The 24,943-nt window shown below is 47.4% G+C and overlaps 2 protein-coding genes across 2 annotated transcripts in view; one reads left to right on the top strand and one right to left on the bottom strand.

The window, feature by feature from the left end:
• Nucleotides 1-24,943, bottom strand: part of LOC134395761 (zinc finger protein 721-like) — a 223,061-nt gene that overhangs the window by 87,564 nt on the left and 110,554 nt on the right. The window lies entirely within an intron of this gene.
• Nucleotides 5,040-24,443, top strand: LOC134396440 (H-2 class I histocompatibility antigen, Q9 alpha chain-like). The gene is made up of 6 exons (XM_063122943.1): nt 5,040-5,092; nt 10,860-11,144; nt 16,598-16,873; nt 21,605-21,892; nt 22,891-22,977; nt 24,403-24,443. Exons 1-6 carry the CDS (start codon nt 5,041-5,043, stop codon nt 24,441-24,443), a joined length of 1,029 nt encoding a protein of 342 aa, XP_062979013.1. The 5' UTR covers nt 5,040.

A 24,943-nucleotide genomic window follows, 5' to 3' on the forward strand; every position in this document is an offset into this window, starting at 1 on the left:
CCAAAAAGATAACAATGTTGGCATCAGGCGAGCCTCATCGTTGAGATCATTCCATAATTGGGGGGCCACCACTGAAAAGGCCCTCTCCCTTGTCTGCCATCCTCCGAGCTTCCCTCAGAGTAGGCACTCAGAGGAGGACCTTAGATGTTGAGCGCAGTGTATGGGTAGGTTCATGTCGGGAGAGGCATTCCATTAGGTATTGCGGTCCCAAATCATGTATGTTTATGTTCTTAAAGCTGCGAAAACTGTTGGGTATGCAACAATTGTTGTGATTAAAAGTTCCTGGAAACAGCCTCTTTCTTCTCACTTGGAAACCCAGTTCCCTGTTCCCAGAACTGGGCGTGGGAGTTCTGCTTTTCATCTCTGATGGTGGGGAGTGTTCAGACACCCACTTTGCTCCACGAGATCCACTTCTTTAGAACTAAATGTTGGCTTTCAGATCCACTCCGTGTGGCTGATTCCCCCTCAAATAACTGGCTTTTACCCTGATGTAACAAGAATCCTTCCTTGCTACAGATTGCTTGCTTCTGTTCGGAGCCTTCCGGCCCGTCATTTTGCAATTGCTACTTCTATAAATGTGTGACAGTCTATTAGCTTCATCACACCCGCGTTATACTGTGCAATCACTGCGAATTGCGTGCAAAGGACTTCGAAGTTTTCCAGCTTATAATCTGCTTTGGCTGTGAAGTACTCCCACGCATCCTGCTTTAATTGTGCTTCTTAGGCAAAAGACCCGACCTATTTTACTACCTCTTCAGGAGCGAATCTTTTGTTGATCTCCAAGCGGCCACTGGGGGCGCAGGAGGAGGATTTGATATGCTTAAAGAACAAATTAAACAAATGCTTACATCTGTGCAAGTTTTAAAGATAAAGACATCAAAATTGATACAGTAATAGAAATTAAGGAGGGCTTTAAGCATACCAAATTTGAATCAGATTGGGTCATCTGTTGATTTTTAATGATTTTTTACATTTCTCCCCCTTAAACCCTTTCCTGGTATGCAAAAGATCTTAGGAGGGCTGCCGCCTGGGGTGTGATTTAGCTAACAACAACAGCTTTACGCTATGGGGATAATTCGAGGGCGATGAAGCCCTAAATTGCTATGTTGTTGTTGTTATTGTTGTTACCAACAACAGTAATAAAGAGCATTCAAAGTTCTTCACATGCTGTGATCCTTACAACAACCTTGTAAGGAAAGTTTGTATTGTTGAGCCCCATATTGCAGAGTGGAGATTGAGGCTGGGAGAGAGCAGCTTGTCTAAGGTCATTGGGCAAAAGGGAGATTCGAACTGGGGACTTCTTGATTAGTTGCTCAGCCTGAAATCACCCACACAACCACCATCCAGTTAAGGAGCACATCTTTCACCATGGACTGAACTAGAAAAACAGGTTTTAAAATCTCTTTACTGGCTGCCAATTAGTTTCCGGGCAAAGTATAAAGTGTTGTTTATTACCTTTAAAGCCCTACATGGTTTGGGTTCAGGCTACCTGCGGGATCGCCTTCTCCTGTACAATCCGCCCCACACACTCAGGTCCTCTGGGAAGAATTTACTTCAGTAAACTAGGCTGGCAAACATGACCCAGAGGACCTTCTCTTCTGCTGCTCCCAGACTGTGGAATGGCCTGCCAGGAGAGATTTGTCAACTTAATAGTCTTCCAGAATTTAAGAAAGCCATAAAGCCATTGCATCCAGTTCTGGGCTCCACAATTCAAGAAGGACGCAGACAAGCTGGAGCGGGTTCAGAGGAGGGCAACCAGGATTATCAGGGGGGTGCTTGGCTCATCAATACTACAAACGAGAAAGATCTTGGAATTGTTGTAGATCACAAGCTGAATAGGAGCCAACAGTACGATATGGCTGCAAAAAAGGAAAATATGGCTGCAAAAAAGGATTTTGGGCTGCATTAATAGAAGTATAGCTTCCAAATCATGTGAGGTACTGGTTTCTCTCTATTCGGCCCTGGTTAGGCCTCATCTAGAGTATTGTGTCCAGTTCTGGGCTCCACAATTCAAGAAGGACGCAGACAAGCTGGAGCGTGTTCAGAGGAGGGCAACCAGGATGATCAGGGGTCTGGAAACAAAGCCCTATGAAGAGAGACTGAAAGAACGGGGCATGTTTAGCCTGGAGAAGAGAAGATTGAGGGGAGACATGAGAGCACTCTTCAAATACTTGAAAGGTTTTCTCACAGAGGAGGGCCAGGATCTCTTCTTGATCCTGGCCCTCCTCTGTGAGGAGGGCCAGGACATGGAATAAAGGGCTCAAGTTAAAGGAAGCCAGATTCCAGCTGGACATCAGGAAAAGCTTCCTGACTGTTAGAGCAGTATGATAATGGAATCAGTTACCTAGGGAGGTTGTGGGCTCTCCCACCCTAGAGGCATTCAAGAGGCAGCTGGACAACCATCTGTCAGAGATGCTTTAGGGTGGATTCCTGCATTGAGCAGGGGGTCGGACTCGATGGCCTTGTAGGCCCCTTCCAACTCTGCTATTCTATGATTCTAAGACTGATCTCTTCCGGCAGGCCTGTCCAGTGGAATTTTAAGATGCCTTTTTAATAATGTGCTGCTTTTAATAATGTATTAGTTTTAAATGTTTTAATTAATTATATGGTGTTGTACCCTGCCTCGATCCGGAGGCAGGGTACAATTATTATTATTATTAATCTGGGATCTGCCACTTGTGGGCACGGCCACAGTGCAAAAACATGAGTCGGAAGCAGGGATTCTCATGCTTTTTACATGAAAAATACCCTCCAAAAAACCCCATGAAATCAAAAAGGCCAGTTGCCTCCACAGACTGAACCACAAAAATCATGGATCTGGTACTCTTTGGTGCCCAAACAGTGCAAAAATATGGATTCAAAGCAGGGATCCTCAGAGATCCTCATTATTTTATAGGGAAACCCCCTCCCCAAACCACAATCCAAGCACAGAGCACATCTGCCCCACTCACTGTACTAGAAAAATCAGGAATCCGCTACTCCTGGGTGCCTCCACAGTGTAAAAACATGGATTTGAGGCAGGGATCTTCATGATTTTTTAAAGAAAAATACCCCCCACACACCAGCATATCATATATCATATCTGCCTCCACATGGATCTGAGCTATAGAGGCCAGTAACTGCTTCACAGATCCAGCATTTTCAATTTGTCATGGAACATACCAGGTGCCAATGCAAAGGATAGGAGCAATTTGCTCCTGAAAACTGGCTCCTAACATTATTATTATTATTATTATTATTATTATTATTATTATTATATTTATATTTATTTGGATTCTGCCATTTGCCCAATACTGGGCCTCAAGGCATCCTTACAAAACTGAAAACATATACATTGTAAACCTAGGAAAAGAAATGTACAAAAATTAAAAATCAAATTTTTTAAAAAAATTACAATATTAAAACATTAAATGTTTAAATCACATGACAATTTTACAAGTCCTTGACATAGACAGAGGACCAGATTATTCTCCAAAGGCCTGTCAGAACAAACAAGTTTTCACCTGCTTCCGAAAGCGCATCAAGGAGGGAGCCAATCTAGCTTCCCCGGGAAGAGTGTTCCAAAGCACTGGAGCAGCCACCGAGAAGGCCCTGTCCCGCGTTCCCACCAAGCGTGCCTCTGAAGATGGTGGGACTGAAAGAAGGGCCTCTCCAGAAGATCTCAAAGCACAGGCAGGCTCATAAGGGAGAAGACGGTCTTTCAGATTACCTGTGAGCTGTCCCGCAATATTACTGGATGGCTGCTAGTTCAACCACAGAGAGCTCCTTCAGACCAGCGTTTTAGTGCACACTGGTTACTGGGCACTCATGGATTTTCGCGGGTCCCATAATAACAAACTCATTGCTAGGTCGATTTGGCATTGCTATAGTGGAAAAAATTAAGACATTCTGCTGGATGTTGTTGTTTTCTGCTGACCAAGTAAAGACAGGGCAGATTTGCCCAGGTGGCGTAAAGAAGGTTGAGTTTAGCGACTGCTTAACTTTTACTTTGACGCCACCCCTGGAGCAGCAGGAGTCCCTCTGCCAGGGCTGAGCCGTCTTCCACAGATCTCTCTCAGGGCCAGGGCCGGTGCCAGACTATTTTGCGCCGTAGGCAAGGCGAGCTACTGGCACACACACACACCCAATTGGCAACTTTGATTTTTAACAACAAGTGTTTTGTAGAAAAAATAAAAAGCACAAAATTTGAAACATAAGAACATAAGAAGAGCCCTGATGCTGGATCAGACCAAGGGTCCATCTAGTCCGGCACTCTGTTCACACAGGGGCCAACCAGCCATCGGCCAGGGATGAACAAGCAGGACACGGTGCAACAGCACCCTCCCTCCCATGTTCCCCAGCAACTGGAGCACACAGGCTTATTACCTTGAATACTAGCGGTAGCCCACAACCATCAGGGCTAGTAGCCATGGATATATCCTTTACCTCCAGGAATTTATCCAACCCGCTTTTGAAGCCATCCAGATTGGTGGCCATCGGTACATCCTGTGGCAGTGAGTTCCGTAATTTAACTCTGCGCTGTGTGAAGAAGGACTTCCTTTTATTAGTCCTGGATCTCCCACCCATCAGCTTCATGGGATGACCCCTTTGAGTTCTAGTATTTTGAGAGAGGGAGAAAAATGTCTCCCTGTCCACATTCTCCATACCATGGATCATTTTGTACACCTCTACCCTGTCTCTCTCAGGGCTTTCACCCGCCTGCTTGTTGCCCCCTCCGGGCCTTTGCCATCTCCCCTTCCCCCTCCCTCTCCCTCTCCCCCTCCCCGGAGTCTCTCCCAAGGGGAATCCCGAGAAGGAGCCGAGCCGGGAAACCTTCCCCTTGCCAGCCATCCCCCTCTTGCAACGCGCCGTCCGCCCAGCAACCACCACCAAACCCTGAGCTCGAATTTTTTGAGTGGTCGAATACTCCCCCCCTCGGCCAATCCCGAGGTTTCCTCGGCGGAGAGGGCGGAGCGTTCTCCCCCCCCCCCCACGGCGACCAGTCAAAGGGGGCTTGTGAGCGACTGGAGCGAAGGATGCTACTCGCGCGTCGGGATGGCCATGGAACGGGGCTTGTTCGTGTTGCTCCTGGGGGTGATGGGGGCCTGCGCCGGTGAGTCCCTGCGGGGGGGGGGGAGGGAATGGAGGTAAACTGTTCTGGGGAGGGGTGGGGGGAGCGCCGAATTTACCCCCAGCCCTCTTTGCAGTGCGTTCATTTGAGACCCCAAAAAGGGGAAGCAGATCCATTCCCCCACCCCCACCCCAGTCCCCTTTCCAGTCTGTCTCTCTCTCGCCCACCCACTCACGTAATTATATATTTAAGGTAGACAGGAAAAGAGAGCAGCCAACTTTTTGCAACATGGACGTTTCGTGCCTAACGTAGGAAGATAGGAAGTGCTCCTGGGAAGGACAGTGGTGCAACATTGTAGTGCAGCACCCTGCCGCCCATGTTCCCCAGCAACTGTTGCGCACACCGGAATACTGGAGAGAGCACACTCTTGTGTCTTGAACCGGGGAAGCCCCCAGAAGGGCAGTGGCTTCCCAGGGTTCTTTCCTCGCCCTCCCTGGAGAAGCCGGGAATCGAACCGGAGACCTTCGGCATGCAAACTACCGTATTCCTTCGATTGTAAGACGCCGTTGATTGTAAGACACACTCTAATTTCAGTACCACCAACAGAAAAACAAACAAACCTAAGACACACCCACGATTCTAAGACACACCCCAGTTTTAGAGATATTTATATGGGGGGAGAAGTGCATCTTAGAATCGAAGAAATAGGGTAAATGCTCTGCCCCTAAGCTGTGGCCCTCCATGAAGGCGTCATCCCACCAGTGATCGCCTCTGGCAAGTTTCATTTTTCAGTGTTGCCTTTTTTTGTGGGACAACCTCGCCCCCCTCACTCTCCCTCCCACCAAGTCAAGATGCATAATACCAAAAGCCCGTCAACTTATTTTGGCCTTTACGGACTTCTAGTCCACGAAAGTTTATTATGCCGTAATCAATTTGTGAGTCTTCAAGATGCCCCGAGACACTTTGCGGCATAATAATAATAATAATAATAATAATAATAATAATAATAATAATAATAATTTTATTTCTTACCCACCTCTCCATTTTGATCAAGGCTGGGAACAACAATAAACGATAAATATAAACATAATACTCAATTAAAACATAACATACATTGTTAAAAACATCCTTTAAAACATCCTAAAAACATCTTAAAATTTCGCTGGATACGCCTGCCGGAAGAGATCAGTCTTGATAGCTTTCTTGAATGCTAGTAGACTGTTAAGTCGACGAATCTCCTCCGGAAAGCCATTCCACAGTCTGGGAGCAGCAGAAGAGAAGGTCCTCTGGGTAACAGTTGTTAATCTAGTTTTTGCTAGCTGAAGTAGATTCTTCCCAGAGGACCTGAGTGTGTGGGGCGGATTGTACGGGAGAAGGCGATCCCGCAGATAGCCTGGACCCAAACCATGTAGGGCTTTAAAGGTGATAACCAACACTTTATACTTCGCCCGGAAACTAATTGGCAGCCAGTGAAGAGATTTTAAAACTAGTGTGATGTGGTCACCCCTAGGTGTACCAGTGACCAGCCTGGCTACCCTATTTGGAACTAGTTGGAAGTTTCCAGACTAGGCACAAAGGTAGCGCTATGTAGAGCGCATTGCAGAAGTCGAGCCTCAAAGTTTTAAATTGATCTTCTCTGTTTTTAGCTGTTTGCTTATCTATCTCTTTCAAATGCCAATTTGTTATGCCTGCTTTTAAAGTAATACTTCGTAATGGGCTTTATTATCGATTTTCCTCGTTTTAGTTGTGTTGTTTTTTGCATTTACTGGTATGTCACCCTGAGAGCTTCGGCAACGGGGCGATTTGTGAATGGAATAAATCATCATCATCCCTGGCCGCTGGTGTGCTGGCTGCCCCCAGAAGGAAGGGGGGAATCCAAGAATCCGATCCAAGAACCTCCTGAGAGGGGATCATATTGCACGGTGTCCTTTCCTGGAAGGGGCTGCCCCACCTCCTAGCTGCAGCAGTAGCTGCTGCAGGAAGAAGGAGGCGGTAGCTTATTCCCCACTCCCCACACTTAGCTCTGCCACTAAGCTGCGGCCCTCCATGAAGCCGTGATCGCCTCTGGCAAGTTTCATTTTTCAGTGTTGCCTTTTTTTTGTGGGACAACCTCACCCCCTCACCCCCCCTCCCACCAAGTCAAGATGCATAATACCAAAAGCCCGTCAACTTATTTTGGCCTTTACGGACTTCTAGTCCACGAAAGTTTATTATGCCGTAATCAATTTGTGAGTCTTCAAGGTGCCCCGAGACACTTTGTGGCTTTTGAACGCAACAGGGCAAGAGGTGCCTCTCATTCTTCACACCTGTTCAGCTTTCTCTAGCCAGTGCAACAGGATCATGCTGTCAAGAAAAGCGGAGCTCTAAGGAGGGGGGTGTCTAAGGAGGGGGGTGTCGTGATCTCAGAAAGCCGCAGACCTTCCAGGTGTGTGCAGTTCAAAGCAGAATCGACGGTGGTTTTAAGATTCTCCGCACTCAAACCATGCAACCGTTTTTTGGTTTGGTGTTTTGGAGAAGAGCCTCATTGTCGTGTCTCAAAGTCACTGAAGGCGGCCCTTCCCCTTGCATCTGTCGCTTGGAGGCGCCCACCTCCCTTCCCCAAACTTTGTTTCCAGGTGTTTGAGCTGCCGTTGGGTTGTGATAATAGGCTTAAGCTACTTGGGGTTTGGATGGAGGGGAAATAGGTGGCAGAAGCAATGGCCTGTTGTGTTGTTGTCCATGGTGCCTAGCAGCTTTTCCCAACGTGGTGCACTGCAGATAGCTGGCTGGGGGATGCTGGGAGTTGTAGTCCACTACGTTGGGGAGGGCTTGGTGTATCTAATATCATCCGACAGCCGTTGAAGGGTTTTTGGAAGCCCTACAAAGACCTGGAATAGTGGGGGTGAAAGAGATGAGTGTGTGGGGCTACAGGGCAGCAGTGGATCAATTATTTATTTATTTATTTATTTATCATACTTATACCCCGCTCCTCAGCCAAAAAAGGCTCTCAGAGCGGCTTACACTTAGGAAAAAAGACAGTCCCTGCCCTCAGGCTTACAATCTAATAAAGACATGACACACAAGGAAAAGGAGTCAAGGAGGGAGGGAGGGAGGAGAGAGAAAGAAAGAGAGAGAGAGAGAGAGAGAGAGTCCAGCAGGAGCAGGCCCCGATGTTACTTCTGCCTGCTCCTGTCCCCTCGGTCCTTCTTCTTCCCCACAGGGCCAAGATGGCAGTTTGCCCTGTGGGGGGGGGGAAGAGTCCAGCAGGAGCAGGCCCTGATGTTACTTCTGCCTGCTCCTGTCCCCTCGGTCCTTCTTCTTCCCCACAGGGCCAAGATGGCAGTTTGCCCTGTGGGGGGGGGGGAAGAGTCCAGCAGGAGCAGGCCATGATGTTTCTTCTGCCTGCTCCTGTTCCCTCGGTCCTTCTTCTTCCCCACAGGGCCAAGATGGCAGTTTGCCCTGGGGGGGGGGGGGAAGAGTCCAGCAGGAGCAGGCCCCAATGTTACTTCTGCCTGCTCCTGTCCCCTCGGTCCTTCTTCTTCCCCACAGGGCCAAGATGGCAGATCTCTGAAAGATAATTCTGTGTCTTTGGCCTTCATTGCTCTTGGACATAATAGGGAACATGCGTGGTAGTTATGGCTAAAATAAATAGGCCAGGAAATAAGGATATTCTCCAGCCCAGATTGACCTGCTTTGGATGTCACAACAACCTGGGATTTTTTAAACCCTGGGTTGTTGTAAGACAAGTGGCAGCAAGCGCGTGGGTTCCCTCCATGGAGAGCTCTGCCAATGTCCAAAGAATATTTACAACTCCTCCGGAGGGTGAGGAAAGATAAAGAGGTGGGGGGCATGAAGGGGTCCTATGAAGGGGCTCTCAGAGGAACTGGAACTATGAATCTAAAGCCTTAGCTAGACCTAAGGTTTATCCCGGGATTGTCCCGGGGTCATCCCTGCCTGCTCCCACGATCCCCTGTGTGTCATTCAGATGCATAGGGATGACCCCAGGAGGATCCCGGGATAAACCTTAAGTCTAGCTAAGGCCTAAGAGTTACACCTTGTATCTTTGCAGTTTCAGGTCCATCTGTCAGGGATGCTTTAGAGTGGATTCCTGCCTTGAGCAGGGGGTTGGACTCGATGGCCTTGTAGGCCCCTTCCAACTCTACTATTCTATGATTGTATGATTCTGTCACCAAAGAGCTGTACTTCCAAGGGTTTAGAGCTGTCATCCCCTGTTTTGGTGCAGTGGGGGGGGGGGGGGGAAGGTTGGTTAAGATACAGGAGCCCTGTCCTCCTTTTCATAGGGTCACCCTATCTAAGACAACCAGCATCCGCATAGATTACGAGACCGTTCCGTTCTCTGCTTTTATGAGCTCCCAAAAGAAATGGAAGAAGCACAGGAGGACAACAATTCCATGATCCCCTGTAAAAAAAACGAGGCAACCAAACGTCGCAGTTCCACAGTAAATGCCTAATGTGGAAACGCCTGAAAATACACCAGGGTTCCCATCTTTGTTTGGCCAGCAGAGATCTCTAGAAGACCCACCAGCTGCATTGATGAGGATGAAGGTTTACAAATATATCTTAATTGGCTTGATGGGTTTGGCAGTCTGCCCTGTGTGGGTTAATTAAGGTCTTTTCTTCATTTAGCTCTTTGGTGATAGAATCATACAATCATAGAATAGTAGAGTTGGAAGGGGCCTATAAGGCCATCGAGTCCAACCCCCTGCTCAAGGCAGGAATCCACTCTAAAGCATACCTGACAGATGGACCTGAAACTGCAAAGATACAAGGTGTAGCTCTTAGGCCTTAGCTAGACCTAAGGTTTATCCCGGGATCGTCCTGGGGTCATCCCTATGCATCTGAATGACACACAGGGGATCGTGGGAGCAGGCAGGGATGACCCCGGGACAATCCCGGGATAAACCTTAGGTCTAGCTAAGGCTTTAGATTCATAGTTCCAGTTCTTCTGAGAGCCCCTTCATAGCACCCCTTCATGCCCCCCACCTCTTTATCTTTCCTCTCCCTCCTGAGGAGTTGTAAATATTCTTCCCCTTTCTCTCTTTTACTTTCCACATACCTTCTTTATTTCCCTTCCTTTCCCCTTTCATCTGCTGGTCCTTCCCACTTTTTCCTCACTTCCATCCCGTCCCTCCTTCTCTCAAATCTCCTGCCTGGGGTATCCTCCTTGCTTCGATGGATCCTCTCCCCACAACACAAGTGCCACCTGCTGTAGAACGGCAGAGCCCGTGAAGGCATGTGGTCTGACAGGTCTTCCTATGCATGGTGTCATGTCTAACCCTACTGCCCCTGTTTCGGGAGAAGGGGTTTTAGGTAATCAATCAGAATCAGATTTGGAACTAGAAGACGCAGCGTCAGGCTGTACCAGTGGGGGAGCAAGCTCTCACAGGAGATTCCTCAGCTGGCAATCAGCCCACTCCAGCGCTTATCTCTTCAAGGCCAAATCCTACACCCTCAGAGGGAAACGAGGGAGCTTCCAGGGGTGAGCATTCTGAAACACTAACTGATGCTAGAATCCGCCGGAAGCTCAAACGCACAGCGCGTAAAGAGGCCTTGAGAAAGTCAGAGAGATTGGGCATTTGAGAAGTAACTTCTCGCTCTCTTTCTCTCTTCTTGAATGGAGAATTGTCTTGCTTAGTTTGCATAGTAATTGCTTAGGGCGTTGTTACAAAGAGGTAGACTCTATTCAGGTTAAAGAGACATTTGTTGCTTAATAAAAACTTTGTGGATTACTTAGCAAGCCTCATCATTTGCTTGGGAGGGACACGACACAGGGCCCCTAACTCCGCCCCTTCTCTGTGTCTCCTCCCAGGCTCCTCCTCCTCCTCCACGCACTCCCAGTGCAATTTCTACATGGGGGTGTCAGAGCCCAGAGAGGGTATCCCATGGTTTACTGCTTTGAGCTACGTGGACGACCAGCTCTTTGTCCAGTACGACAGCGACACCAAGAAGGTCCAGCCCCGCGTCCCCTGGATAAAGAAGGCGGAGAAGGACGACGCCCGATACTGGGAGACATTCACCCAGGCCTTGCATGGCTGGGACCAGATGTTCAGAGTGAATGTGGAGGACGTACGGAACTATTACAACCAGAGCAAGGGTAAGTAGAGGACCGGGGTGGGGGTGCTGCATGGATTCTCCTCCCCCACCCCACCCCGGATTCCTCCCTTACAGGGCCAGGAGAGCTGAGTGCTGTGATGGAGAGAAAGGAAAGGAAAGAGGAGGTCACTCCTAGGAGAAAAACTGGTGTCCCTCCCCCCTACTTTAGACATGGATTTTTAACAAAGCTTTTAATGGTTGAATTCACTAGGCACATTGTTTTAACTGTTTTAATAGTTTTACTGCTTTTAAATTATATATCGTTTTTAACTTGGTTCATGGTTTAATTTGTTTTTAGCTGTGTATATTTGCTGTTTTTATACTGTATGCTTTTATCTGTACACTGCCCTGAGATTTTATTGATATAGGGCGGGATATAAATGTTTTAAATAAATAAATAAATAAATAAATATTCACAGCCTCCCCAGATCCACTTGACTACAACCGGAGGAGGTGGGGAGAGAGCAAAGCAGAGCAGAGCCCCCCTTCTCCTAACCCCCCTAACCCCCCCCCCTCATCTAAGCAGGTGCACCAGAGGGGAAGGGGTTTTTAGACAGAGCGAAACCCCTCTTATTGGAGTGATGAAGGAGGGTGACCCTATGAAAAGGAGGACCGGGCTCCTGTATCTTTAACAGTTGCATAGAAAAGGGGGATTTCAGCAGGTGTCATTTGTAGGCATGTCGCACCTGGTGAAATGTCCTCTTCATTGCAACAGTTAAAGCTGCAGGAGCCCTGCCCTCTTTTGTAACTGGTCAAGAGGGCAGAGCCCTTGCAGCTTTAACTGTGGTGACGAAGAGGGAATTTCACCAGGTTCCCCATATTATACAAATGACACCTGCTGAAATTCCCATGTATTGCTAGTAAAACTTCTGCTCACTTGGAGTTAATTTTAGGATACTTTTACAATGCTTTTAGGATGCTTTTAAGATGTTTTTCAACAGCATATACTACGTTTTTAATCAGTATTTTATGTATTTTATGCTTGCTGTTGTTCCCCGCCTCGATCCAATCGGTGAGGCGGGTAAGAAATATATTATTATTATTATTATTATTTTATTTATTTATTGTTTTTTTATACCGCCCAACAGCCAAAGCTCCCTGGGCGGTTCACAAAAACTAAAACCAAAGTATAAAACAAACAGTATAAAAACATGATATAAAATACATGTTAAAAAGTGATTAAAAACATACCACATATGATTAAAACATCCTTAAAACATTATTATTATTATTATTATTATTATTATTATTATTATTATTGCTCTTTGAGACCGGTGAAATCCACCTGCTCCCACCCTCCCATATTTGGACCAATAAGTGGAAAGACACAGAGATGATGGACATGCACTTAACGCTGCTTTCATTTCAAATAGCCTTAATTAATTCAATATTTTAATACTGCTTTTCCCCAGTGTTTAAAGCCAGTTACATAAAACAATAAAAGCATTTTTTAAAAAAATCCAAATAATATGAAAATGCTGACCACCGGTATGTGATTGCTGTAAAAAGGCAAATTTGTATGAACGCATTTCAAGGTGAGCGGTTTTATCCTGGGTCCCTCCGGCATCCCGGGCCCCAATCCCTACTTGCTGCACAGCAACAGCAGTGCCCTCCACCTGGTGGCCACAGCTGGAATAGCAACTCTTCCACCCAGCCAGGACGGTGAGGCTAGGGTGACCCTATGAAAAGGAGGACAGGGCTCCTGTATCTTTAACATTTGTATTGAAAAGGAAATTTAAGCAGCTGTCATTTGTATATATGGGGAACCTGGTGAAATTCCCTCTTCATCACAGCAGTTAAAGCTGCTCTCTTTTAAATCTGGTCCCTCTAGTATAGCTCCTGCAGCTTTAACTGTGGTGATAAAGAGGGAATTTCACCAGGTTCTCCATATATGCAAATGACACCTGCTGAAATTCCTTTTTCTATGCAACTGTTAAAGACACAGGAGCCCTGTCCTCCTTTTCATAGGGTCACACTACGTGAAGCCTCAGGAATCGATACCATGCAGGCTGGCTCCTTTTAACTCCTGCTCCAAGCTGCATTTCTCAGTCTGCACAACTTGTATTTATAAATATCCACCACAGAACACCTAAGGCCTGGCCGGGTGCCTTCTCTCTGCCCTTTAGTTTATTACTTTCTTATTAAAAACCATGTATACCCCACCGTTTGTCCCAGAAGCTTAAGGTAACTAAGGCCATAGCTAGACCTAAGGTTTATCCCTGGATCGTCCAGGGGTCAAACCTGTTCATCTAGGTGACACACAGGGGATCCAGTGCTCAAGCAGGGGCGAACCCTGGATGATCCCAGGATAAACCTTAGGTCTAGCTGAGGCCACAGAGTTACAATTAAATATAACAATTAAAAACATCCTCACAATTTAAAACAAAACTAACTACTAAATAGGAAAACCACAGCAGAAAGTAAAAACGCAACACCGGTCAAAATATTTAAAATATTCCAAAAAGCAGAGTCAGATTAAAACAGCGAGATAAAAATGGCTTATTAAATTCCTTCTGAAAATGGAAGCTCTTTACCAGCTCCCAGAAAGTCTTTCATCAGGGAGTGAGGTGCAGACTCAGAGGAGAGCTTCAGAGCCCAGGTGCAGGTGTGGAAAAGGCCCTGTCCCTCCATCCCAGTGAAGTGTGTCTCTGGGGTTGTTGGGCCGTACAAGAGGGCGCCTGGGGATGATCTGGAAGACAGAAACAAACTTCAAAGTGATCTTGATAGGCTGGAGTGCTGGGCTGAAAACAACAGAATGACATTTAATAGGGATAAAATAAATGGGCTCAGGGAGGGGAATGTGTTCCTTCAGATATCCTGATCCTAAACCCGTGAGGGCTTTGAAAGTCATCACCGATACGTTAAATTGTGCCTGGAAATCAATTGGATGCCAGTGCAGCTGTTCCAACATCCTCCCTATTGACAGTCCAGGAGCAGGATACTTATGTTTGCCATATTCTGAATCCACAAAACAAGGACAATTTTTTTTGGGGGGGGGGAGGGGGGGCGTTAGTTTTTTTAAAACAACAACAACAAAGCAATATGTAAAGATCTAGGGAAAGAAAGCTATATAAGCTTTAGTTATCTAACACTGTACTGCAGGGCTCAGTCCTGGGCCCAGTGCTCTTCAACATTTTTATAAATGATTTGGACGAGGAGGTGCAGGGAACGCTGATCAAATTTGCAGATGACACAAAATTGGGTGGGATAGCTAACACCCTGGAAGACAGAAACAAACTTCAAAGTGATCTTGATAGGCTGGACTGCTGGGCTGAAAACAGGATGAAATTTAATAGGGATAAATGCCAAGTTCTACATCTAGGAAATAGAAACCAAAGGCACAGTTACAAGATGGGGGATACTTGGCTCAGCAATACTACACTCCACTTCTGAAATCTCTTCATTGGCTCCCAATTCACTCCAGAATCCAATATAAACTTCTCCTGTTGACCTTCAAAGCTTTTCACGGTCTAGCTCCTGCCTATCTCTCCTCTCTCATCTCACACTATCACCCCGCTCGTGCTCTCCGCTCCTCTGATGCCATGCTTCTCGCCTGCCCAAGGACCTCCACTTCCCTTACTCGGCTCCATCCTTTTTCTTCTGCTGCCCCTTACGCCTGGAACGCTCTTCCAGAACACTTGAGAACTACCAACTCAATCACAGCTTTTAAAACTCAGCTAAAAACTTTTCTTTTCCCTATAGCTTTTAAATATTGAGTTTGTTCTGACTCTATACTGTTAGCTTCACCCTACCCGGTGCCTGTTTACACTTCCCTGTGCCTGTTTGCATTCTCTTTCCCTACTTATTGTTTACTACAACTTTATTAGATTGTAAGCCTATGCAGCAGGGTCTTGCTATTTACTGTGTATAATCTGTACAGCACCATGTACATTGATGGTGCTATATAAATAAATAATAATAATCATAATACAAAGGAGAAGGATCTTGGAATTGTTGTAGATCGCAAGCTGAATAGGAGCCAACAGTGCGATATGACTGCAAGAAAGGCAAATGCTATTTTGGGCTGCATTAATAGAAGTATAGCTTCCAAATCACGTGAGGTACTGGTTCTTCTCTATTCGGCCCTGGTTAGGCCTCATCTAGAGTATCGCGTCCAGTTCTGGGCTCCACAATTCAAGAAGGATGCAGACAAGCTGGAGCGTGTTCAGAGGAGGGCAACCAGGATGATCAGGGGTCTGGAAACAAAGCCCTATGGAGAGAGACTGAAAGAACTGGGCATGTTTAGCCTGGAGAAGAGAAGATTGAGGGGAGACATGATAGCACTCTTCAAAGACTTCAAAGTTTGTCACACAGAGGAGGGCCAGGATCTCTTCTCAATCCTCCCAGAGTGCAGGACACGGAATAATGGGCACAAGTTACAGGAAGCCGAATTCTGGCTGGACATCAGGAAAAACTTCCTGACTATTAGAGCAGTACAACAATGGAACCAATTCCCTAGGGAGGTTGTGGGCTCTCCCACACTAGAGGCATTCAAGAGGCAGTTGGACAGCCATCTGTCAGGGATGCTTTGAGGTAGACACGGAATAATGGGCTCAAGTTAAAGGAAGCCAGATTCTGGCTGGACAACATGAAAAACTTCCTGACTGTTAGAGCAGTACAATAATAGAATCAGTTACCTAGGGAGGTTGTGGGCTCTCCCACACTAGAGGCCTTCAAGAGGCAGCTGGACAACCATCTGTCAGGGATGCTTTAGGGTGGATTCCTGCATTGAGCAGGGGGTTGGACTCGACGGCCTTGTAGGCCCCTTCCAACTCTGCTATTCTATGATTCTATGTCAGTCAGGTCAAGATGGGTGAGAAAGAAAAGGACAGGGAAAGAGAAAGTGGAGGGATTGAGTCTCTTTGGATTTAAGGCAAGGTGACCAAATGTTAGGGCTCAGCAGCTAATAAGATAATTCACTCGTTCTCGGGCAGCCTCTTCTTCCTAGGAGCCGCAGAGAGAAAAATGTTGAACTGAGCTTCTTTTGGGGGGGCTTGATGCCTGAGGGTGGGGGCGGGGTAGGTGGGGTTGGGTGAAATGGCTGGCCTTCCCTGGGTTTCCCCTCCCATCTCTTATTTATTTATTTATTTTATTTATTTAAGGATTTTTATGCCGCCGTTCAGCCAAAAAAGGCTCTCACGGCAGCTTACAAAAGTATTTCTTGACAGTCCCTGCCCACAGGCTTACAATCTAAAAGACATGACACAAAAGGAAAGGGGATTGGGAGGGAGGAGGAGGAGGGAGGAAAGGAAAGCAAATTCAGGCACTACAATCTTAGTTGCAAAGTTCAGCAGTTACAGTTGACAGCAGGAGGGAGGGGGCTCTCAGCTGGAGCTGGACCCAGGCACGGTGGAGAGGTGCCTGGCTGCTGCTTCCTCCCTCACTGGTGGCCTCTCCAGGTAGGATATCTATCTATCTCTTCACCTCCTTCCCTCCTCTGTGCATCTCTTTCAGGGTTTCATACCTGGCAGCTGATGTACGGCTGTGAGCTGAGGGATGACGGGAGCAAAGGAGGATATATACAGTATGGCTACGACGGGAGCGACTACATCGCCCTGGACAAGGAGACCCTCACCTGGACGGCCGCCGATGTCCCGGCGCAAAACACCAAGAGGACGTGGGAGGCTGAACCTGCCCTTGCTCAGCGTGACAAGGCCTACCTGGAGGTGACCTGCATTGAGTGGCTGCGGAAATACCTGGACTACGGCAAGGAGACTCTGCTGAGGAAAGGTGTGTGTATTGGGGGGAGGAAGGGGTCTGTGAGGAAGAGGGAGGGACTGGCGTGTGTGTGGGGGGGCTTCCATCCCTTCTTCATCCCAGCCAGAGACCCAATCCACACACCTTAAAGGAGGCACATCTGGGGCTGCCCCCCTTCAGACCCCTGCGGGGGGAGGGGTTTTCACTACCCTCCAGATTTTTAAAATGAAAATCCCTGGTAGTAGAAAACTAGCACAATGTATACAAAAAGGGGGGGGGCTAGATTTTCTTCCCTTTCCCCTCTAAGTGAGGTACTGGTTCCTCTCTATTCAGCCCTGTTCAGGCCTTGTCTAGAGCATTGCATCCAGTTCTGGGCACCACAATTCAAGAAGGACGCAGACAAGCTGGAGCGTGTTCAGGGGAGGGCAACCAGGATGATCAGGGGTCTGGAAACAAAGCCCTATGAAGAGAGACTGAAAGAACTGGGCATGTTTAGCCTGGAGAAGAGAAGATGGAGGGGAGACATGATAACACTCTTCAAATACTTGAAAGGTTGTCACACAGAGGAGGGCCAGGATCTCTTCTCGATTTTCCCAGAGTGCAGGACACGGAATAACGGGCGCAAGTTACAGGAAGCCGAATTCCGGCTGGACATCAGGAAAAACTTCCTGACTGTTAGAGCAGTCCGACAATGGAACCAATTCCCTAGGGAGGTTGTGGGCTCTCCCACACTAGAGGCATTCAAGAGGCAGTTGGACAGCCATCTGTCAGGGATGCTTTGAGGTAGATTCCTGCATTGAGCAGGGGGTTGGACTTGATGGCGTTGTAAGCCCCTTTCAGCTATACTATTCTGTGATTCCTCCCCCCCCTCCTTCAAGTGGCAGGCTGAGGTCTCCCCTCCTCTCCCCACCCTCAAATCACTCTCTTGGGAACAGGATCCTTTACTGCTCTCCAGAGGAGTCCCTTGTCCACCTGTGGCCCATCCCAGCACTTGTTCATCTACAGGGAACAGAGAGAATGATTGCAAAATGGTACCCACCCACCCACCCCGCTATGGAACTTCCTGCCTCTGACAATTCGTCGTCTGACAATTTGTCGTCGTTCCAAGAAGCCTTCCCTTGATGACCAGGCCACGGTTCACTTTTTTAAAAACCCGTTTTAAGGTGTTTTATTCTGCATTTTATTTTATCTTATCTTGTACCTTATCTTGTACAAGATACCTTATCTTGTATCTTGAAACTTTGAATAGGGAGCGGTATAGAAATAGTGTAAATAAATAAATAAATAAAATAAAATGGAGGAGGGGGGAGCATCCAGGTTTCCGTCAAACACACAATTCTCTGTTTATTTACTTATTTATTTATTACACTAGCTGTACCCTGCCACGCGTTGCTGTGGCTCAGTCTGGTTAAATTGAAAAGAAAGAAAAGACAAAGCGGATGTTTCTACTATGTTTAATTTCACAATGCTTGTGGATATACAATATTTTTAGTTGTTCCATTGTCTGTGTAGATATAGAGATTGTCTGGTTTGCCGACTCTAGAACACGCAACATATAATTGTCCATGTGAGAAGCAATCTGTGTCTAGATCTAAACCGCACAATTCTAAAGATTGGCCCTGAGCTTTGTTGATGGTGATTGCAAACGCCAATCGAATTGGGAATGGCAATCTCTTAAATTGAAATGGCATATCTGTTGGAATCATAGGAATGCGAGGAATGAGGACATCTTCACCTTTGAAAGGTACTGTCAAGATTGATCTCCGACTATAACAATTGCCACTTCGTCTATAGTTGGAGCATTGAATCTTCGCACATGTTCTCCAGCAGGCGTTTTGTCAGCATGAATAACAATCTTGTGTGTATCAGATGGCATCATGTCAATTGCTGTTTTGAACAAATGTACTAAATTGTTTTTTTCGTGAAGTAGCTGTTGCAGTTTTGAAACGATGGACCTTTTTATGCCGGTATAAATTCCGCAGCGTGCATTCAATTCATCATTGCCATCACCAATGAAATACATTTGTAGGAATTTATGTTGACTATCTTGAAACGGAAGGAAGGAGCCGGCTTTATGATAAATTTGTCCTTTGACTTTGAAAGTTGGCATAAATGGAGCTGTGATGATTTCTGCACCGAACAACGTCATTTGGAAGCATGAGTTGTATTTCCTGATGTTAGATAGGAAATGCTTTGATTCTGCGGTATATCCGGCAAGCAAAGTTTGTAATGGCTCTGGTGGTTCTCCAAGTTGAGGCAGTTTAATTTTTCCAGCAGCGCAACACATTCCTTTTGTTTCTCCATTAAATTTAAGAGCCTTGCAATAAGGACACACTTCAGTCATAGTGCCGATGAGAACATGCCGCCTCAAACTATAATCATCAGCTGGGTTGTACCGGAATGCAAGGCGATTGTAATCGTGTGATTGTTTACCACGGAGTCGTGTTTGACGCTGATGTGCTGTTTCTCGTTGACGTCTTTCAGCCACTCTCAGCCTGCCGCGTTCATTCTGTTGAGAACAAAGCAGATCTGAAGCTGTAGAACGCGATTGCCGTGCTCGCAATCGTGCATCCTCAAGTCTGGCTGAACGTTGCTTGCCTGGTTCCTTGGCACGTATTTGAGGCATTCTTTTTCTTTTTTTCTCGTTTGCTGATGCCCGTTCTTCCTCAGTCTGATTTGCAATTTCTCGTCGCAGTGCTTCCGCTCTGCGAGTACGACGACCTAAATGTGATCTTCTGTGAGGCATTATTTGGATGAAGTAAAGCAAATTGTTTGGTTTTTAAAAAAGGATGTTTTTACGGTGAGGAGGTTAGCGGAAACTCCTGGCAGTTACCTTTCTTCAGAACGTGTAACTGTCACAGGTGTGACATCTATATTCACTCAGCCAATTGTGAGAGAACATGCAAATAGGAGAGGAGGCAGAGGCAGCGGATTGGCCTACTGGTTGGCGATGTCACAATGATCAGCAGGACTGGTTTTGAGGAGGCCTATTTCTTCGATTTTAAGACAAACTTTTGTCCCCATATAGAACATAGTTACATAACAACGCTCGCACATTCGAATGCAACGTTGTGTCAAAATTTCAAAGCAATCGGTGAAGAACTTTCGGAGATATAACGTCTGTTTCGAACGAACATTTACATTTTTATTTATATAGATTTTAATACTGCCAATAGCCGAAGCTCTCTGGGCGGTTCACAAAATTCTCTGCAAGGTTTTTACCCTTGTGGATGCCCAAAGTTGCCATGTTTTCTTTTCCAGGATTCAGGCCTTTTGGGCTGAATGTGTCTGAGCACGTGCAGAGTGTTTTTATTTTCTGATAGAACATTGTCATTGTAAGAATACGGTGCCCCTGAGCATGTGTGGACTGCCCCATCTGAGAATACCACCTTTTTGTAAATTGATTCAGTGGAAAAATGCACAAACAGTGACCTCGTAGCTTCTCTTGTGGGCTTTACGTCCCCTTGAAGTCCTGGTTGGGCCTGTTGGCTGCCCTGATCTCATCCTTCCCTCCTGGCAGATCTGCAGCGTCGAGGAAAGTGATGGCCTTTCTTCCCTTAAGGGAACAGTTCAGAGCAACTTGGAGGACCGCAAGGGATTTGCTTGGGAGGTTGTGGGCTCTCCCACACTAGAGACCTTCAAGAGGCAGCTGGACAAACATCTGTCAGGGATGCTTTAGGGTGGATTCCTGCATTGAGCAGGAGGTTGGACTCGATGGCCTTGTAGGCCCCTTCCAACTCTGCTATTCTATGATTCTATGGTTCCCAGAAATGAAGAGGAAACTGCGTAAAATATGAAATGTGATTGTGATGTTTCAGGTTTCTACAACTAGGATGAGGAGGGGCAGTTTGCAGTCCCTCCAGAGACAAACAAAATCGATATTTAAGAGAATTTACTTCACTTAAGAAGGTTTAGTGAATAACGGGGGGGGGGAAATGAACACAAATATGAATCAAGTATTATCAACTCCCCCTTTCAACCCACAGTTCTCTGTGAAGAGCAGTGTTGGTTTTGCGGTTAGTCCAACAGCAGTGATTTCTCCCTATTCTTTGGTCCCCAGGATTGCTGGTCTCCCTGGGTGTGTGGAGGGGGCCCCTTCCTTCTCCGTCACGCTGCGGGTTTCTCCGCCCTTCCTTCCCTTCTCTCCTCCTTTCCTCCCTTTCTGCTTCTGCTTCTTCCTCCTCTTCTCTCGTCCAACTCTTCTCCCTTTTTTCAACAGGAGTTTCCCCCCTCCCACATTATTATTATTATTTATTTATTTATTTATTTATTTATATAGCACCATCAATGTACATGGTGCTGTACAGAGTAAAACAATAAATAGCACTTGACTCAGCCACCATTGCAGGGCCTTTAGAAAGAGGCATGACGTGGTTAATGGAGGAACGAAGCGACCACGTGGCCAGGAGAGGTGAGGAACAGCGAGGGCAGCATCCCTCCCTTGAAGGGAAGAATCAAGGACAGACCGAATTTTGTTCACTTTATCACCTTCCTTTCAAATGCCTCCCTAGAGATAAATGTGCACGGCTAAGAATCAGATGTTCTAGTTGGGTATTTCAAAAGCATCTCCAGGTGGCAACGAAGCCTGAAGAATCCCCTTGCGTTGAGGTCTTTCAAAATCTCTTGGGGGTCCTGCAGGGTGTTCGTCTTTGCTGTAGGACAAGATGCCCACAAGGGCTATTTTCCTGATCTAAAGAGTAACGCATCCATCCTGCCAGGTGCTGGAGAGGCTCTGGGTTAACTCCGAAGCTGCCTGTCTTGCAGAGCGCCCCGTGGTGAAGGTGACGAGCCAGGCGGACCACAACGACATGGAGACCCTCGTCTGCCAGGCCCACGGCTTCTACCCCAAGGCCATCGAGACCACTTGGACGAGGGACGGGGAGGTCATGGAGCATAAGACCTTCCGCAGGGACGTCGCCCCCAATTCAGATGGGACCTACCACGCCTGGCTCAGCATCAAGATCGACCCGAAGGATCGGGGCCACTACCGGTGCCGTGTGGGTCATGACGGCCTGTCAAAGCCTCTGGTCGTGGCCTGGGAGGAGCCTGGTGGTGAGAGACGGGTAGTGTGTGTCTTCATTATTGTGGTGGTGGTTATTAGTCAGAGGGGAGAACTCTGGGAGGTGCGTTTTCCCCATTGGAGAAGGAGACATAACACCATCCCCAGCAGAATCACAGACTACGTCACAACACCCCCCTCCCGTGTGTGATCTTGGATACAAACGATGTTATTAGGATTTTGTCGATTTCGACACCCTTGTCGTCCTTTCTGGCTGGTACCTGCTGCCTTGGAAGCCGTAAACTGACATTGTGTCCTAGGCAAGAGCTCCCGGTCTCTGTCTCTCTCTGCAAGGCTGAGTGGCTCTGAAATCATGAGATTTCTGACAGAATTTATATTATTGAAGGCAAACATGTCAGCAAAATGGGAGGAGTCGAGCCTTGTTACGGCTTCTTCCTTTGGGAAGGGACCCTCCCCCACCTCCCACCCCAGCCCTAGAAGGACTTTCGCAGACTTTCGCAGGGGATGATGGGTTGGGGGTGGGCTGTTCATAGAATCATAGAATAGCACAGTTGGAAGGAGCCTACAAGGCCATCGAGTCCAACCCCCTGCTCAATGCAGGAATCCACCCTAAAGCATCCCTGACAGATGGTTGTCCAGCTGCCTCTTGAAGGCCTCTAGTGTGGGAGAGCCCACAACCTCCCTAGGTCACTGATTCCATTCTCGTACTGCTCTAACAGTCAGGAAGTTTTTCCTGATGTCCATCCAGAATCTGGCTTCGTTTAACTTGAGCCCGTTATTCCGTGTCCTGCACTCTGGGAGGATCGAGAAGAGATCCTGGCCCTCCTCTGTGTGACAACCTTTTGAGTATTTGAAGAGTGCTACCATGTTCCTTGGACATCTGCCCTTCTGGCAACTTCAGTGTCTTCTCTCTCTGTTGACGCACCATCCCCAGTACTCATGGGCCATCCGGGGCCTCCCCCATCACAGCAGAAGAGTGTTTTGGGGTTTCCCTTCAATTGCTTTGCTCTTTTTCTCCATTCAACTTTAGCTTCCAACTTGGGGCTCATTATCAGGTGTGCTGTGGGGACCGTCTCTGTCCTGCTGGTAGCTGGGATCGTTGGGATCTATTTCTACAGTAAGTATAAATGTTCCTGCTGAGTTTAACTCTTTTTTTGTGGGGGGAGGGAGGAGGTCCAATATAGTCCATGTCTTCGAGGCAGGGCTGGGCTTCTGGGTCCTGCCTCCCTCCGCCCCCACCTTCCATTCAGCCCTCATCATGTGCATCTGAAGAGTCGCCCTTGAGATCCAATTGTGCCTCAACTCCATCTGAGGTTTGGAGGGTTCTGCCTCCACACCAGGCCTGGCCCGAGGCAGGTTGCAGCCTGAAGCAGGACCCCTCCCACTGCTGCCACCTCTCCCCCCCACCCAAGAAGCAGCCTCTTGCTCACCCCCCCCCTTGCCTTCCCTCCCCGCCACCCCTCGCCACCCCGGCTTCCTTCCCCTCGCAGGGGCCCACGCACTGCCTGTAAGGTCTTTCTGCCTTCGGGAGCCGTGCGGCGTCTGCCTGTCTGGCAAAGTATCGCCACTGATCCCAGGACTTCTTGTGATCCTAACTTCCAGGCCATGTGTGGGCCTGTGCTAGGGCAAGTCAGGCAGCTGGCCAGCAGGGCAGGGGAGGCCAGGGGTGGAACGCTCTTCCAGAACATTTGAGAACTACAAGTTCAATCGCAGGTTTTAAAGCTCAGCTAAAAACTTTTCTTTTTTCTAAAGCTTTTAAAACTTGATTTTGATCTGACTTTTATACTGTTAGTTTTACTCTCCCCTGTGCCTGTTTGGTGCATCCTCTTCCCCTCCTTATTGTTTTATTACAATTTTATTAGATTGTAAGCCTATGCGGCAGGGTCTTGCTATTTACTGTTTTACTCTGTACAGCACCATGTACATTGATGGTGCTAAATAAATAAATAAATAAATAAATAAATAAATAATAATAGGGGTGCAGTTGGGTTGGGGCAAGGGAGCAACGGCTGCTTCTGGATCCGGCCGACTGCCTGCCTGGTCAGCCAAGAAGGTGGCCAGCTGGACCAAGCAGCGGCTGAGTCTTTGGAGTGGGGGGCAGGGTGCCGCCCTTCCCCTCCTCTGCCACCTGTTGCCCCCGCTTCCTCCCGCTTCACGGTTTGGCCGGCCCTTCTCCACCGCACAGGTGGTGAGAGGTCTCCTAGTCCTCTCCCTCTCAAAGTGGGTTGAAAAGCAGTACAGAAATCTTAAAATAAGAGTTAAAACACCCCACTTCTCCAGGTGCTGCCCTGAGCTCTCTTCCAGGGTGGTTCCAGAGGGAAGGACCAGAGTCATCAGGAGTGACTTTGGAGCACATCCAGTGTCTGGTAGATGCATGGAAAGCTTTTGTACTAATGGCCATTTCTTGGAGACCCCCGAACTTGGAGGCTGTGAGGAAGGGGTGGGAGAAACCTCTGCCAGGGGCCCTTCATCAGTACAGAGGGTGAGACTGGATGATCTCTGGGGCTCACGTTGAGTTCTGACTCTGATTCTTTCTTTGCAGAGAAACGTCAAGATAGCTACAGAGCAGCATCAAGTGAGTGATCCCTTGACTTCAGCAAAGCTTTTGAGAAAGAACCACATGACATTCTGATCAGCAAACTAGCTAAAAGTGGGCTAGATGGAACAACTATTAGGTGGATTCACAGTTGGCTATAGAATCGGACACAAAGAGTACTTATCAATGGAACCTTCTCCAACTGGGGAGAGGCAACGAGTGGGGTACCGCAGGGCTCAGTCCTGGGCCCAGTGCTCTTCAACATTTTTATTAATGATTTGGACGAGGAGGTGCAGGGAACGCTTATCAAATTTGCAGATGACACCAAATTGGGTGGGATAGCTAATACCCTGAAAAACAGAAACAAACTTCAAAGTGATCTTGATAGGCTGAAGTGCTGGGCTGAAAACAACAGAATGAAATTGAATAGGGATAAATGCCAAGTTCTACATTTAGGAAATAGAAACCAAATGCAGTTACAAGATGGGGGATACTTGGCTCAGCAATACTACAAACGAGAAGGATCTTGGAATTGTTGTAGACTGCA

The sequence above is a fragment of the Elgaria multicarinata genome, chromosome 3 (assembly GCF_023053635.1).
Source record: "Elgaria multicarinata webbii isolate HBS135686 ecotype San Diego chromosome 3, rElgMul1.1.pri, whole genome shotgun sequence".
Lineage (NCBI taxonomy): Eukaryota > Metazoa > Chordata > Lepidosauria > Squamata > Anguidae > Elgaria > Elgaria multicarinata.